The sequence below is a fragment of the Ananas comosus genome, linkage group 24, assembly GCF_001540865.1.
Source record: "Ananas comosus cultivar F153 linkage group 24, ASM154086v1, whole genome shotgun sequence".
Classification (NCBI taxonomy): Eukaryota; Viridiplantae; Streptophyta; class Magnoliopsida; order Poales; family Bromeliaceae; genus Ananas; species Ananas comosus.
The window spans coordinates 304,817-320,345 of NC_033644.1; the positions used below are offsets into that span (position 1 = coordinate 304,817).

Sequence of the window (15,529 nt, forward strand, 5' to 3'; positions counted from 1 at the left end):
AAACCGACTGTCCCTAGAGCAAGTGGCAAAGGGCTTGGTGGTTGGTATCCGAGGTCCTAAGTTTGAATCCTAGTTGATTCACATTTCCAGCTAAGTTTATTTCTAAATGAAATAAACGAAGCGGGTAGCGTGTTACCTATCTCTCTAAAAAAAAAAAAAAAACTTTTAGTTACAAAAGTTTGAGCTCTTAGAATTATATAACTAATTCACTTAAAATGAATAAACACAGCGTGGTCTTGATTACGACTTGTTCTAATCCGGCCTCCCGCCATTTTGAACGTAACTCAGCGCAATCCAGCTTCCCGCCAATATGTTATTCATCATAGACGTTTGATCTTTTTTTTTTAAGTTACTAAATATTACGTGCTTTTTGAATAAATCGAAAAGATATTCCGAATAAAATGTTCAATTTAGTTGCATTTATTAACGCGTGCCTTAGATTTTTTTTTTTTTTCTTTGACCATTTTCTTGTAAACTAAATTACTAAACGATACTATTACTGACTCTTGATCTCTTTTTTAATTATTATATATTAAATGCCAATCTTTTCTATTATTCTTTGTTAAAAAAAATGCACTTCTTTTTTTTTTTTATTTTGATATAAAAGAAATTCATACCTCTTTGATGACAGTTTAATGAAACAAACCTCAAACAATTACTTGCATTTACATTAATACTAAAATTCACAAATATATTGCATGCTCATGCTAAAAGTGTTTAGGACAACCAAATAAATAATAATTGCTAAAAAAGAGAGTATTCTTTAGCTTTTATTTTTAGGGAAAAAATTGTATCGAGACCCCTTCAACTATAGTTGATTTTGAAATCGAATTCTCAGTTTGTAATTTTTTTTTTTTTTTTTTAATTTATAGCCCTCAACTTCTAACATTTTAGTTAAAAAGAGAAATTTGAAATTTTCTCAAATCTTTATTGTTGATTTCACCAAATTTAATAACTTTAANAAAAATATTTATCAAATTTAATGACCTTATTAATTATTAACAGTTGATTGCTCTAGTAGTATTGTTCGCTAAAAGTGATTAAAGTTATTAAATTTATAGCCCTCAACTTCTAACATTTTAGTTAAAAAGAGAAATTTGAAATTTTCTCAAATCTTTATTGTTGATTTCACCAAATTTAATAACTTTAATCACTTTTAGCGAACAATACTACTAGAGCAATCAACTGTTAATAATTAATAAGGTCATTAAATTTGATAAATATTTTTATGGAGCTACGTACGTAGAAAAACTAAAATTAAAAGCTGAGTGGTCTATTTCAAATTTATTATTATTTTTTAAATGAGGGGTCTATTTCAAATTGGCCTACAGTGGAGGCCTCTCCGTACAATATTTTTACCTTATCTTCATCTTTCTATCACATAAATTTAATTTTTTAAAACAACAATGACACCATTTGTATGACATAACTAATCATTTCAAAAATGTGTGTTAAATTGAGTAATGTTTATATCATACAAAATATTATGTATTTGAGAACTACATATAATAGAGAATCATTCATATATTAACTTGGATATATTTCTCTTTGCAGTTTTCCATTTAGAATTGATCCGTGCATTTTGTTATAAATAATGTTGGGTTATTGGAGGAAACCAAGTAAAATTTAGTTTTTTCGTGGTTATTTTTCATTTGAGCATCTACAAGTAACTTAATTTCTTCATTATTAAGTTGTGTTAATTTTCTTTACTTTAAAATTTGTAAGCTGTTTAAGAAATTATAGCAGACATTTGATTTAAAAACTCTACCAATTTAAAATTTGTTTTCAAATTTTATATCTTAATCGGTAGTTTCTCAACTTTTATTTATTTAATTTTGAAGCATTTTGATCCTTTCAGTTAGGATGTCTATTTAAATTAATGGCCTCATTAAGTATTCACTCTCAATTAATAACAAACTCAAAATTTTTTTTGTCTGAAAAATAATAATTGACATAAATTTTGTTGAAATAATTAATTCATTTAATAATAATGTTTTTTAATTAAATAAATAAACGGAAATAGATGAAGGCTGGGAGAGTGAAAGCAAACATACAAAAATAAGTATTTGAAAATGGTTCATATTTAAAAATCCAACATATCTTTCTATCACAATTGTAATTATCAAAAATTAATAAAACACTATATTTTCCATATCATATAATTTTTTTTCTGAGAATGTAGTAAAAATATTTTTGTCCTCAGAGTTCGTCCCTCAAGAAAGATGCTAACCGAGTATTTATTATTTTGCATGATAATAATAACAAAAACTTTCCAGATTAATTTCAAACTAAATTAAAAATAGAGAATAAGGTATTATCCACAACTTAAACCATTGGATCCTTCATTTTGCTATAATCCCTCCTCAAATTCGCAAAAATGTTAGATTCTGACCTCATTTTGAAGGAGCTATTGGTGCAATTGATGGAACACTTATTCGTATTGTTATACCTAAAGAAGATCAAATTTCATAAATTGGTAGAAATTCTTACCCAATACAAAATGTAATGACTGTTTGTGACTTCAATATAGTGTTCATATTTGTTGTTGCCAGTTAGTCGGGAGCCACGCATGAAGCACGGATTTCACTACTATTTTGAATAATTATGGTCATATATTTCCACATCCTCCTAAAGGTTAGTTTAGTAACATTTAAAAAAAATAGTAAGTTATATCTATATTTTTATATTATAATTATCTAATAGTTTTTATTATTTTCTGTTTATTTTCTGTTCATATGAAGGTAAATACTATCTTGTAGATGCAGGGTACCCCAATATAAAAGAATATTATGTGAGATATCATATTTCTGCTCAGCCACGAGGTTAGAAAGAGATGTTTAATCATGTACATTCATCCTTGAGAAATGTTTTTTTTTTTTTTTTTTTTTTTTTTTTTTGAGAAAGAGATAGGTAACACACTTCGTTTATTTCATTTAGAAATAAACTTAGCTGGAAATATGAAGTAACTAGGATTCGAACTTGGGTCTCGGGTACCAACCACCAAGCCCTTTGTCACTTGCTCTAGGGACGGTCGGTCCTTGAGAAATGTTATTGAACGATCATTTGGTGTACTTAAAGTACGGTGACGTATATTACAAATGATGCAAGGTTCTCCAGTGCCAACTCAATTAAAAATAGTGTCTGCAGTTATGACACTTCACAATTTTATTAGGATAAGTTCAACGCAAGATGAAGAGTCCAACAAATGTGATTAAGATATGAATTATATGCCTAACATTGAAGAAGATGAAAGCAGTACAAGTAATTCGACACAGACTTATAGACCCAAACTCGCAATCGTATTGCTGTATCACTGATGAGTATATTTAGATAAATTGTTATCTTAATAGATATTTATCATTATACACTTTTGTTATATTAAATAATTATTGATAATTTGAAATATTGATATATGTAATATTAATTTGTTTTAAGAATGACTAATATTAAATAACATTACTAAATCAATTCAGCAAAAAAATTTGCCAAATAGCTTTCTAAAATTATTTCAGCACAATCACTTTTCTACCAGACTCAGCCAAACGCTCTACAGCTTTTAACGAAAATTACTTCTTCAAACCAAAATCAATTCTGCACACATCATTTTTTTCAAAAGTTAGGCCAAACGGGCCCATAGTTTACTAGCTATTGATTTAAAGCTAGAATGAAATCAAGAAATGTGAACCACTAAAAGACTTTATAGTTTGCTCTTAGTTGAATATAATTTTTATAGTGTTGATGGATGTGAAAGTGTAATGCTTTTAATCTACACTCTATTTTAAGATGTATGTATATATATTGATTCAAAAATTGTATTACCGGCCAAATACAATTCATAATATATCTTTTAATAAAAGAATGGTTAATTAATTAGCCTACTAGAAAATTACGTACTCCATCCCCGTATTTCTTAGGTGAGGTGCGCACGTAGTTGTCATGTTCGATATTTAAATTCGAGATTAGAGAGGAGTAAAAGTACAATTAAAAAAAACCATTAAAAGCCTAATCTCATTTAATGCCATGAGTAGTAGTAACTCACGAAGAAAATAGAAATATTTGAACTTTTTTTAAAAAAAAATCAAAAAAATTATTTTGATCCTCCATGAATAAATAATACATTTTTAAAATTTTGACTAATATATTGAATATTATCTCTACTCTAAATTAATTATAAATAAATATTAAAATATTTTTTAAGAGCAGTTTTTTACTAATATAATTAAATTATCGAAGGGTATTTATGTAATTATACGCCCCGCCGGCGCGGGAGAGGCGCATAATTCATAACGGATCGGAAAACGACTCCGCTCACCCGAATCAAGTGGGCCCCACACCCACTTCGTGATCGAGACACCGTCTTAGGAGACAAAATGTATGGAGACCCCTCTACTTATTACGTTCTCAACTGGCCCCCTTACTTGCGTATTGACATTGTTGAGAAAAAACTTTAAATACCACCCCATGTGGTTTCACACTTTCTCATTTTAGTACCCTGTGGTTTAAAGTGTATCAATTTAGTGCCATGTGGTTTTCTTTTTATCTTTTTATTATCGATTTTACTAATTTTTTTCGTTAAATTAGTGACAAAGTTAAAACGAAAGGATACTAAAGTGAATATTCGATAAATTTAGGTAGGGTATCTAAAGTTTTTTTGTATATAATTTAACGAAATATTAACGGAGGAAAAAAATCAGTGACAAAATTAAAACTAAAGGGTACTAAAGTAAATATTCGATAAATCTAGATATGATATTTGAAGTTTTTTGTATATAATTTAATAAAATATTAACAGAGGAGTCGACGAAAAAAAAAAAAAAAACCACTGGGTACAAAATTGATATATTTTAAACTATAGGGTACTAAAGTGAGAAAGTGCGAAACCACAGGTACTAAATTGATACACTTTATACTGTAGGGTACTAAAGTGAAAAGTACGAAACCACAAGGTGGTATTTGAAGTTTTTCCCTTTTTTTTTTTTTTCTTTACACTTTCTCAGCTTAATTTCTCCTTTCCCGGCGCCATTTTTGTCCCAATTCCATCCCAAATTTGCGATTTTTTTTGACCTAATATATCCCCTTCGCCTCCCCAATTCGATCGGTTAATTGCGTTTATTTATCGGAGAATTCGCGCGGATTGATCGATTGATCGGTGAAAGGAGCGATCTGGGTTGGAATTAGGGTTTTTGGCGCGTGTTCGATGCTGTGAGATCGAGCGATTGCGGCGATGGGGGTCGATTACTACAACATTTTGAAGGTGAATCGAGGCGCGAGCGATGAGGATCTCAAGAAATCGTATCGGAGATTGGCGATGAAGTGGCACCCCGATAAGAATCTCGGGGATAATAAGGAGGCCGAGGCCAAGTTTAAGCAGATCTCCGAGGCCTATGAGGCGAGTCCAATCTCTTCTTTTTTCCATCTCATTCCGTTCAATTTTTGGTTTGCTGTTTCTAATTTGGTTTAAATTTGATGGTTTTTTAGTTCGGTTTGCGGTTTGATTTGTGTGAGGATGTTAATTTGGGGGAAAATGTGGGTAAATTATAAATTTGATTTGGGTTTTGTTCCTTGCTGTTTGGGAACAATGCACCGTGAGATTTGGTGGTATAGGTTTGATTGGTGCATGGATGTTGATTTGGGGAAAGTGCGGGTGATTACAAAGATTGGATTTTTGACTCGTTTTTTGCGGAAAAAGGCGAATGAATTGGGAATGAGAACAACGCAAAGTGGGATTTGATAGAGGCCCGTTTGTAGATTCTGGGTTTGATTTGTGTAGGGATGAAAATGTGGGTAAATTAGAAAGATAACATGAATCTAATTGAGATAAATGTTGGTAATTAGAAAGATTAGAATTTTCGACTTGTTTCATATGATAAAAAAATGATATGAATGAGGAACCCGAAATGCATGCGATTTGTTCGGCAAAATATACCAATCCCCAACTCCAAGTGTAACAATTATTTTTAGTTGCTTTTGTTCCCAATTCATACTCTTTTACCACATGATCCTTTCGGAATTTCCTTTAGCAATTCGTTATCTGCGTTTCCGGAGTCTCTTACGCTGCGTGTTGTTGTCTCAAGAGTATATTTAGGGCCTGTTTGGCATTCAGAGTTGGACTGAATAGGATAAGACGAGAGAGCAATGCTAAAATAGATTTTTTAGTGATTTTAGGTGTCAGCGTCGCAGGAGGTTGGGATTATAGAAATCGGGCTGGGTTGAATGATCCCACCCGAACCATCCCCTACCCGTCGTGACTCTTCGCGCCTCTAAGCCGCTAAGCACTACCTCTCCTCCAGCATTGCTTTTGTTATCTTATCCTATCAAATCCAATTCTGGACACCAGACGTGAATGCTTATTACATCTCCGACCGATGTGCTTAGGTTCTAAGCGATCCTCAAAGAAGGGCGATATATGACCAATACGGAGAAGAAGGCCTAAAGGGGTTGCCCCCTCCTGGCTCGCATAACGGAACCTCGTCCTCTAACGGCGCGGGCGGTGATTTCTTCAATCCTCGCAACGCCGAGGATGTCTTTGCCGAGTTCTTCTCGGGCAACAAGCCCTACGGGTTTGAGGCGATGAGCCGCGCGAAGTCGATGAGGTTTCAGTCGGAAGGTGCAGGGACTTTCGGCGGGTTTGGCGGGGCCGAGAACAAGTTCAAGTCGTACAAGGAAACCGGCGGCGGAGCCGGTACGAGCCAGCCTCGGAAGCCACCCCCTGTCGAGGCCAAGGTCCCCTGCACCCTCGAAGAGCTCTACACCGGCACTGCACGGAAAATGAAGATCTCGAGGACTGTTTGGCGAAATGGGTATGCCACTATGCCCTTTCTTTATAGAAAGATTATTTTCGATTTGGTCCTTTTATTGAAAGTAAAACTAGTAGAACAGCATCATTATCTTTTAACCTTCTCCTATCATAATACACTTGTTTGAACTTTTGTTCACTGAATATAATTGGATGTGTTTGGGCACATGAACTTGAACATCTAGTGATCACAAAGGAATTTTGATCAATACCTAAATGATAATTCTTATACGAATAAGCGATTCGATCTTGCTCGCTAATTACTGTTTTTCGTTCGCTTTTACATGTCAAATGCAACAACATATAGACAACTTGTGCAAGATAAGGAGATCTTAACGATCGACGTGAAGCCCGGCTGGAAGAAGGGGACGAAGATCACGTTCCCGGACAAGGGCAACGAGCAACCGAACCAACTCCCGGCGGACCTGGTCTTCGTCATCGACGAGAAGCCGCACGACGTGTACGCGCGAGAAGGCAACGACCTCCTCGTCCGCCAGAAGATCCCGCTGGTGGACGCGCTGGCGGGGACGACCGTCAGCCTCAAGACGCTCGACGGCCGCGACCTGGTGATCAAGCTGACCGACGTGGTGAGCCCCGGGTTCGAGCTCGTGATCGCGAACGAGGGGATGCCGATCGCCAAGGAGAAGGGGAAGAAGGGGAATCTGAGGGTCAAGTTCGACGTCGGATTCCCGTCGAAGCTGACGCCGGAGCAGCGGGCGGCTGTCAGGCGCGCACTGGGCGGTTAATGCCGTCGAAAATGCAGTTGGCAGCCGCGAGTATCACTGATTGTAGTTCTGGATTTCATGATGCAAACTAATTCAGTTGTTTATTTTTGTTTTTGTGTTGGCTGTGGTGATAGCTTTCATGTTGTTGTGAACTGATATATCTTTTTTCCTTCTATTTTTTTTCCTTTTTTACCATGATGTGAAATAGAACAGTGTTTAATGGCAATTGAGTGTGCTTATTTGAGCACCTTTTTTTTTTTTTTTTTTTTTTTTGAAGTTTTTAATGATGTTTGTGATTTTGCAAAATCTTTTTCGATGATGTAATTTAACTGGTTATTACACTTGGCAAATGGTTCTTTTTGGAGGTCTTTTTTTTTTTTAAATAATTTATTTTTAATTTATTTTAATTTTTTTTTTGGAGGGTCTTTCTCACCAGTATCAAAGTGGTTGCTTCAAAGCAATTATTCTTATAATATATGCTTGGCCTTATTTGCTTCTTGAATTTGATATAAACCATTATAATATTGAATCATTGGACCTAACATCTGAGTTTTTTTTTTTTTTTTAATGATTATCAGAATTTGTTTTTTAATCTGTTGTTTTCTCAAGCCAGCAAAAATAACATACACAATTTTTTACTTAGTTAAAAAAAAAGGCTAAAATACAAAAAATCTCATTGTAAATATTTGTTTTTTTCACTATTCCTTGTTGACTTTTAAAAACCTATATTTTGCTCTTTTAAAATTTAAAAAATATTTTTAGAAGAGTACGGCATTAATGAAGAGAGTAAAATGACTAAATTACTTTTACTTCTTTTCTAAAAAAATAAAATTTTAATATATTTGTCATTTGGAAGGATATTTTTGATATAAATTATAAGAAATGGACGAAATAGTAATGAAACTTTGATGAAGGGAGATTAAATACAACAATTTAAAATATTGGAAAGGTAAAATATAAATTTTTAAAAATTTTAAAAAATATTTATAAGGAATTTCTCTGTAATTTAGCGGAAAAAGAATAATAAAAAAAAGAAACATTTCATTCACCAAGTACGTTTTTGTGACCATGCGACTACACTTTATACGGCTATATATACGTACAAAATTTATCACGTGCCTAGTCACGTGCCTACACGCTTTTTAAACTCCTCCCCTGTTTCCCCTCTCCCCCCACCCCTTCTCTCTCTCTCTCTCTCTCTCTCTCTCTCTCTCTCTCTCCCCTCGCCACGGCGAACCCTCATCGCCGCCGCCGCCGCCGCAGCAGCAGTGGGGAGCAGCGATGAGCTTCGAGGGGATCGACGAGTGGGACGAGAACTTCCTCGACGAGGTCCTCCGAATCGAGCTCGACGCCATCTCCTCGCGCAACCCCGCCCGCCCCGACCCCTCCCCGCCGCCGCCGCCACCTCCGCCTCCGCCGCCGACGATCGCCGCCCCGCCCCGGAACCCTAGCTGGTTCCGATCGGACCACGACCACCCCCTCGCCACCCCCGTTCCGGCCTCGGCGTCCGACGCCGCCGCCATCGGATTCGGCTTCTCCCCGCCGCGGGAGCTCTCGCAGAGGTTCGCCGAGAGGAACCCTAAGCCCGGTGCGGATCCCGATTGCGAGATTGTGGAGCCTAGGGTTTTGAGGAACGGTCGCCTCTGCGGCAGCGGCGGAGGCGGCGGCAGGGAGGTTGAGAGGTTGAAGGTGAGGGTTTAAATTTGGGGATTACACAAATCAAAATCTGTTTTTTTTTTTTTAAAAAAAAAAATCTTTAGGTGTCTTTGAAATTTGAATAGTACTTAAAATGGTCTACAGTTGAAGGGGATCCTGTACATATTTATCTTATTGTTACATATTTGAATTAGTGAGGGATATTACTAATAATCATTACTTGTAAAGCTAATTATAGGAAATCGTAGGAAAATCTCATTCAAATTGTGAATGAATTGATATATATGTTAATATATTTGTGATTCGTAGCACTTGGCATATTTGTGATTCGTAGCACTTGGCACTAACCAATCTTTTGTAACCCCTTCTTAAAAGTGGCTTATCATGAGATTCAGAACCTTTGTACACCCTTTTTTCGAATGCATATTTCGCAAGTTTAATTTCATATAAAGGGAGTGTCTAATTCAATCCTTTCTTACTGCAGAGGGAGCTGAGTCGCGTCTCCAAGCAACTAGGCCACTTGGTACACTATTCTGAAGCTTTCTTTTAAGAATTTACTAGCTTATATTTTACATCACGATCTCTTGGTTGATATTCTTCGGCTCGTAAACGGAAACTAGTGTCCTTCCTGCTATGTTGTTCAGTATCTACTAGATTCTCCCTTTGGTTCGCCATTTACATTTACGAAAAGAAGGCCCTTTTGCGTCCTTTAAAAGTGTGCATTAAATTGTTTCAATAAAAATATACTATTCAAACAAAAAGTTACTTTCTTTGTTGAGTTAGATGTAGTTATTTCGGAGTAGGTGTGATCTTTTATCTGAAAATTTAGAGGAAAGATAAATAACCTTCAGCATCAAGTTTGTTGGTTACTATGCAGATTCGAACTTCATGCGAGGATCCATACTCCAGTTGGGAGTTGGAAAGAATTGTTAGTTTAGCATTAATCAATATCCTATTCCTTAGCAAATATATTTAATTTAATCAAAAGCTATAGACATAATAACATTGCTCATTCAAGAGGTGCAGCGGTCAATTAGGATTTATAGTTAATCTATGTTGAGTATTTTACTTTTTTTTTCCCTTTTGATTCAGGACCATGAATGCGTAGAACTCAGGAGGGACAAAGCAAAGAAAGATGAGCAACTCAAAGGTATGCTGGCACAGATTGATGCCAAAGATAAGGAGATCCACAACTTGAAGAGGGCAAATGTGTAAGTGGTTGCTTTTTTTTTTTTTTTTTTTTACCTTCCTTCTTTGGAACCTCTTTCTTATTTTCCTCATACTATTATGATAAAACAACAATTGTTGTAGGGATGCTTCTAAGCGAGATCTTCATTGTAATATCGATGAAAAAAATACTAGGGCTTCCTATCAGGCATCTGAGAGGACGGCAGTTAAATGCTATGTTAAATCCAATGAAGCAATTGATCCTGCTGTTTCTGAATTGAACCGCCGAATTATAAATGATAATAGTAAGACGTATTAATCAACTGAGCACTGCTTTTGATTTCGGCATCGTGAATGCTGTATTCATTACTTGTTTCTTGACATAAATTTATTTAGGTACGAGTACATCCAGCGGAGGCAGCATAAAGGTATTTACAGCAAACTTCTGCATAAATATAGTGGAACAATGGACTTGGTGCTCTATTTTGAGATTTTAATCTGGCTTTGTTGGTGGTGCAGGAAAGCTACTCTTCTGAGAATAATAATGTACTGCAGAAGTTTAATAAGACTGTTGGAGTTCAAACAGATATTTCCGATTGCAGTAATTTTCATCGAAGAAACTTGTCAGTGAGATGCATGTCAGAAAAGCTGCTTTCAATATGGGGTGGTGGGAACAACAAAAGGACTCGAGGAGATCTGAGAAAGGAGTTTTTGGTGTCATGCTCAGAAGATCTTTTTGCGCTGTTTAGATGCATGAGACAATCCGAAATTGATGCAAACTGTTGCACTTCTGACTCTGCTTTGCATGATACCCTGTCTCAATTGCATGCAACAGTAACAAAGGTAGACTATTCTGGGAGTGCTCCTTCTCTCTCTCTCTCTCTCTCTCTCTCTCTCTCTCTCGCACAGTGTGTGCAGATGCACACATGTGCATGATACATAATCACTAAATGTTTAACCAATTGATAAATGCAGATGCATAATGGGTCTGGCCAGATACATACTTTAATTGAAGCACTACTCGGTCTCTGCGCTTCTGAAAATGTAAGAACTTGCTACTTTATTTGCTGATTGATAATGTAATGATAAGTTATCACGTAACATATGCAAGAGTGTAGAATTTCTATTTTGGTTAAGCAGATGATTTTGATGATTCCAGTCATCTTATTTTTGTTCTTTGTTGTCTTTTCAGGTTTTCATTGTGGATAGATCTTTGCGGGTATTGCACAGCATCTTGCGCCACTTGCTAAGTTCCGAGGTTTTATCTAATAGAAAGTAAGACTTCATAATCGATTGCAAGTTTTTTTATGTTTATATCTATATTTATTCTTGTATTTATTTATTTTTTACATTATGAAGGATCAAGCGGCACCTGTATGTTACTTGTGTTTTGTTTAGAGGCAGTAGTATATAATTGTATGTATTCGATGCAACTTATGTCTATATTGGGATCGCATTCCATCATGCATATCTTTCTCAGTCTGATTTCTTTTTTGCTTTTCCTATGTCGTTATCAATCTTCCTTTGCATCTTAAGCTACCTTTGTTTAGATATTGAAATCTTCTGCTAAGTTTTTACTACATTCCCAAAAATACTTTTACTTAATCTGTTACCTTCACATTTGCTATCTTAATCAGTAAATCTTCCTTTCTAAGGTTGATTCAATTAAAGTGCAAAAATCGCACGCAAGGATGAGCCACCTGTTTTTGTTCTGTATTTTTATGTTTAATTAAGCTTATTTCAAGCACCTCTACAATAATTATGGGCAAGGCAGACTGGAAATAATCTGCAGTAGGGATGGGCAAGAATCATTTTCTTAGAATAACTGATGATAAATGCTGGAAAATAGTTGTGAAAGTTCCTTGCATATGCCTTAAGCTTTGATTGTGATGCCATGTCAGTATTGTTCAGTGTTTACGAGATGCTGTTAGAGGATCTTTACTACTTTTGTTTGAACAAATCTTGTTACTCATGGTTTCTTCTTTTTTTTTTTCTTTTTTTTTTTTCCCGTAAGATGTGTATCTGTACTATCTCGAAAGTGGGATTTGGTCTCTAATCTTTTAACTTAAACACGTGGCTGCTGAAGTTTCTTACATGTCACGATTTTGCTTTGTAAGATCAGTATTTCTGGGTTCAGGGACCAAGTCACAATATTGGGATAGTGCAGGGACTGTCCATACATCTCGCCCTTCTTTTTAATTTAAAATTCTTATTCTTATGAACTTCAATATGATCTTTTTCAGTGTACCCTCAGGAACAGTGTCCTGGTTGAGCAATCTCCGGCGGACAATGTTAAAGATGAGTGGGAAATTGGGAAAAAGCAGCTATTGGCTGTATTCAATGATATCGAGAAGGGATTGGATGAACATGAAAATCCAGGTTCTATTTTGACGAATATTAGAGAATCTGATGCTCAAGATCCATTCAGCAAAGTGGATGTATTTTACAAGAAAAGTACATTTATACCATTCAGAAGCTGGATTTCAATATTCAATTTGGTACAACGAGTTGCTGTGAAGAACTCGAAAGAGAGTATCAGAACTGAAGCATTGTCGATAATGATTCTTATTTTGATGTGTAGCGACCCCATTACCGAACGAGAAAAGTATGTCGCTGTACTTTGTTTCTTTTTTCCTTTTTATCCATGTTTCTAACTCCAAAGCTACAATTTGATGAGGGAATATTTTCTTACAGATTTGGGCCGATGCCTTTGCTGGAAAGCGTACATCAGTTATTGCAAAAGGAAGTTGGGTTGGTTGTACAAAAGCAAGCCGTCCATCTACTTTTCTTGCTCTTGAACTGTAAGTCTTTATGATTTTGACACATATTATGATGATGTTCCTCGTTAATATACTTCTGAAATTTGATACTTCTTCAAATTATATGTGACTTTTTCCTTGCAAGGCTTCTCTTAATAATTAAAATTTACATATTCTGAGGATAGTTTTGATTGAAAAATGAATTGAATATAATGGAGTCATACGATCCATATAGCTGAACACAACAATATTTGTAGTCTAAAATGCATATAATTGATTACGGAGGGGAATTAGTTAAAGTGCAAATTGCTGTGTGTCATGGGGCTTTTCAGCATTTTTACTGCACTGTAACACTAGACCTTTGTTTTTATATGCTCATTTTTCCTTATCTTGTGGCTTCTGAGTTGTTTTGAGCGGTTTCATGCTTTCGAATTTGCTGTTAGTATACTTTATTGACGTCGGCAATGCTCTTATTTTATTGTAGGCCCAAAAATGCTGACGTTGTTCTGCACTGGAGGTAAAGGTGTTACCACGGAAACAGCCGAAGGCCAAAATGATGTATTACAACAAGCACTCAGCTCAATTCTCGAGGACTTATCAGAATGTTTAGTTCGTGGGGAAACTGGTACTCTGGTATATCCACGCGCTTTATTTCATTTTACTTTTTTTTTTTTTTGGTTCCTTTGGCTTTGGCCTGTTAGTTCACCAAGGGACATTTATTAAATGTGCGACACAATCTATCTCCTTAATACAACTTGGTGTAGTGCATCGATGATATCTGAGGATCTCAGCCTTCATTTATGGTTATATTTACTTTATTGATCTTAATGTGTACCTGAATCTTATTATTATTCCACTTTCACAGCTCAGTTAATTGAGGAGAACAAATTTCTATTTTCTTTTCAGGAACTGAAGCTTCGCAGGGAAGTAATCTTACTGTTGGCATATATAGCATCACATGGTCGATCTGGTTTCGAAGTTCTCTTAGCTCCAGTGAGACCACACGGAGTCAATTTCTTAGAGTCGATAGTACGAGTGCTCGCATCCGAGATGGATGCGGAAATAGTTGATTGTGCTGAAGCACAAGCTCTTTGCAAAGAAAGGTAACTTCACGAGTCTCATTACTATATTCTCCCTTGAAAGCTTTTAGTCGGCATTTTCCGAAGTTGATAGGTTTACAAGTGAGAGAGAGTGCATGAATTAGAACTCTTATTTCCTCACTCCTTTTTCATTAGCTTACCCAAAAGACGGAATCGACTATTTAGAATCGCCACATCTGCATATTCGGGCATGTTTATCGATGCAATCACTGCTTTACGGAACATTTTGTTTTGATCTGTTATTTCGTAAGATAGACATCGCCAATTTTAAATTATCATGCCTTTTCTGATAGGAATTCGCTGATGCGAGAAGCTTTAATTCTCCTTAACCGATTATCGTCGCACCCGGCCTACTCAAAGACAACTCTGGAAGTACTAACAGGCAGCAATCAGTGTGCGAGCTTGACGATCGACATTGCGAATAGGATTCCTCGAAGAAGCAGAGGGCAATGGAAGCAGCACAATCGTGCAAAGACACCTATGGAAGCCGAGATCGTCGACTTAGCTCGATTGTTTAGGACGAGAGTGTTCGCATTTCTAGGCGAGTGACATCCAAGATAGCCGACTCTTGTTTTTTTTTTAATATATTTACACATTGGAAGCTACTCATTCAGATGCCTGCATTCTAAGCAGTTTCCCTTCGGATAGATTAGACGTAATTTTGAGACTCGGGGGCAAAATTTTACACTTTCGAGGCAAAATTTTGGCTGCTGCCTGATAGAGAGCTCGTGCGGCAGGAGATTTTGGGAGAGTGAGGCCTATTCTGCTTTCCTTTTCTTTTCCTTTTGTTGCTGTGTCAGTTGCTGGCACATCGCAGCCGGGGGAGCGGCAGTCGATTTTGGAAGTGTATATAAGAATCAGATGCATCACGACGCTGCTGCTACCGTAATGAAATCTTCTAATTTATAATCTTGCTACCCTGTATAGTTTGTTTTACTCAGAAAACAAGCTGCAGGCGTATTTTTAATCATTGCAAATATGAATGTTGGTAGAATTGCGTGTTTATTGTGTAAGTCGTTTAATTCAGCTTCCCTTGCTAGAGATGAGATTGTGGTGTGTTTGTTTTGTTAGGTTCGGAGGAGGCCAGAGGTTGCGAATCTCAGCTGTGCACTCAATCTGGAAACTGAATTCGTGTTGGTAGGAAATGAAGTCATGCTTCCGTAGTACATAAAAAGTTAGGGCAGGTGCTCACAGATCCTACGCTTCCAACTGTTTCCTGCGTCTAAAACATCCACTCACAATTTGACAAGGGGAGGGACTTCTGTGCCGGAGATCCAGCAAAACAAACTCTCCCTCGGTTCTGCAGAATTTTTTGCTTTCAGGTTC

The 15,529-nt window shown here is 36.2% G+C and overlaps 2 protein-coding genes across 2 annotated transcripts; both read left to right on the top strand.

Annotated features, from left to right (window-relative positions):
* LOC109728557 (dnaJ homolog subfamily B member 1-like) lies at positions 4,998 to 7,633 on the top strand. Its single transcript, XM_020258982.1, has 3 exons — positions 4,998 to 5,389; positions 6,376 to 6,800; positions 7,104 to 7,633. Exons 1-3 carry the CDS (start codon positions 5,225 to 5,227, stop codon positions 7,540 to 7,542), a joined length of 1,029 nt encoding a protein of 342 aa, XP_020114571.1. The 5' UTR covers positions 4,998 to 5,224; the 3' UTR covers positions 7,543 to 7,633.
* Positions 8,747 to 15,180, top strand: LOC109728638. The gene is made up of 13 exons (XM_020259094.1): positions 8,747 to 9,210; positions 9,662 to 9,700; positions 10,270 to 10,388; positions 10,489 to 10,649; positions 10,741 to 10,772; positions 10,864 to 11,187; positions 11,320 to 11,388; positions 11,537 to 11,619; positions 12,599 to 12,949; positions 13,039 to 13,145; positions 13,588 to 13,736; positions 14,010 to 14,206; positions 14,497 to 15,180. Exons 1-13 carry the CDS (start codon positions 8,803 to 8,805, stop codon positions 14,750 to 14,752), a joined length of 2,295 nt encoding a protein of 764 aa, XP_020114683.1. The 5' UTR covers positions 8,747 to 8,802; the 3' UTR covers positions 14,753 to 15,180.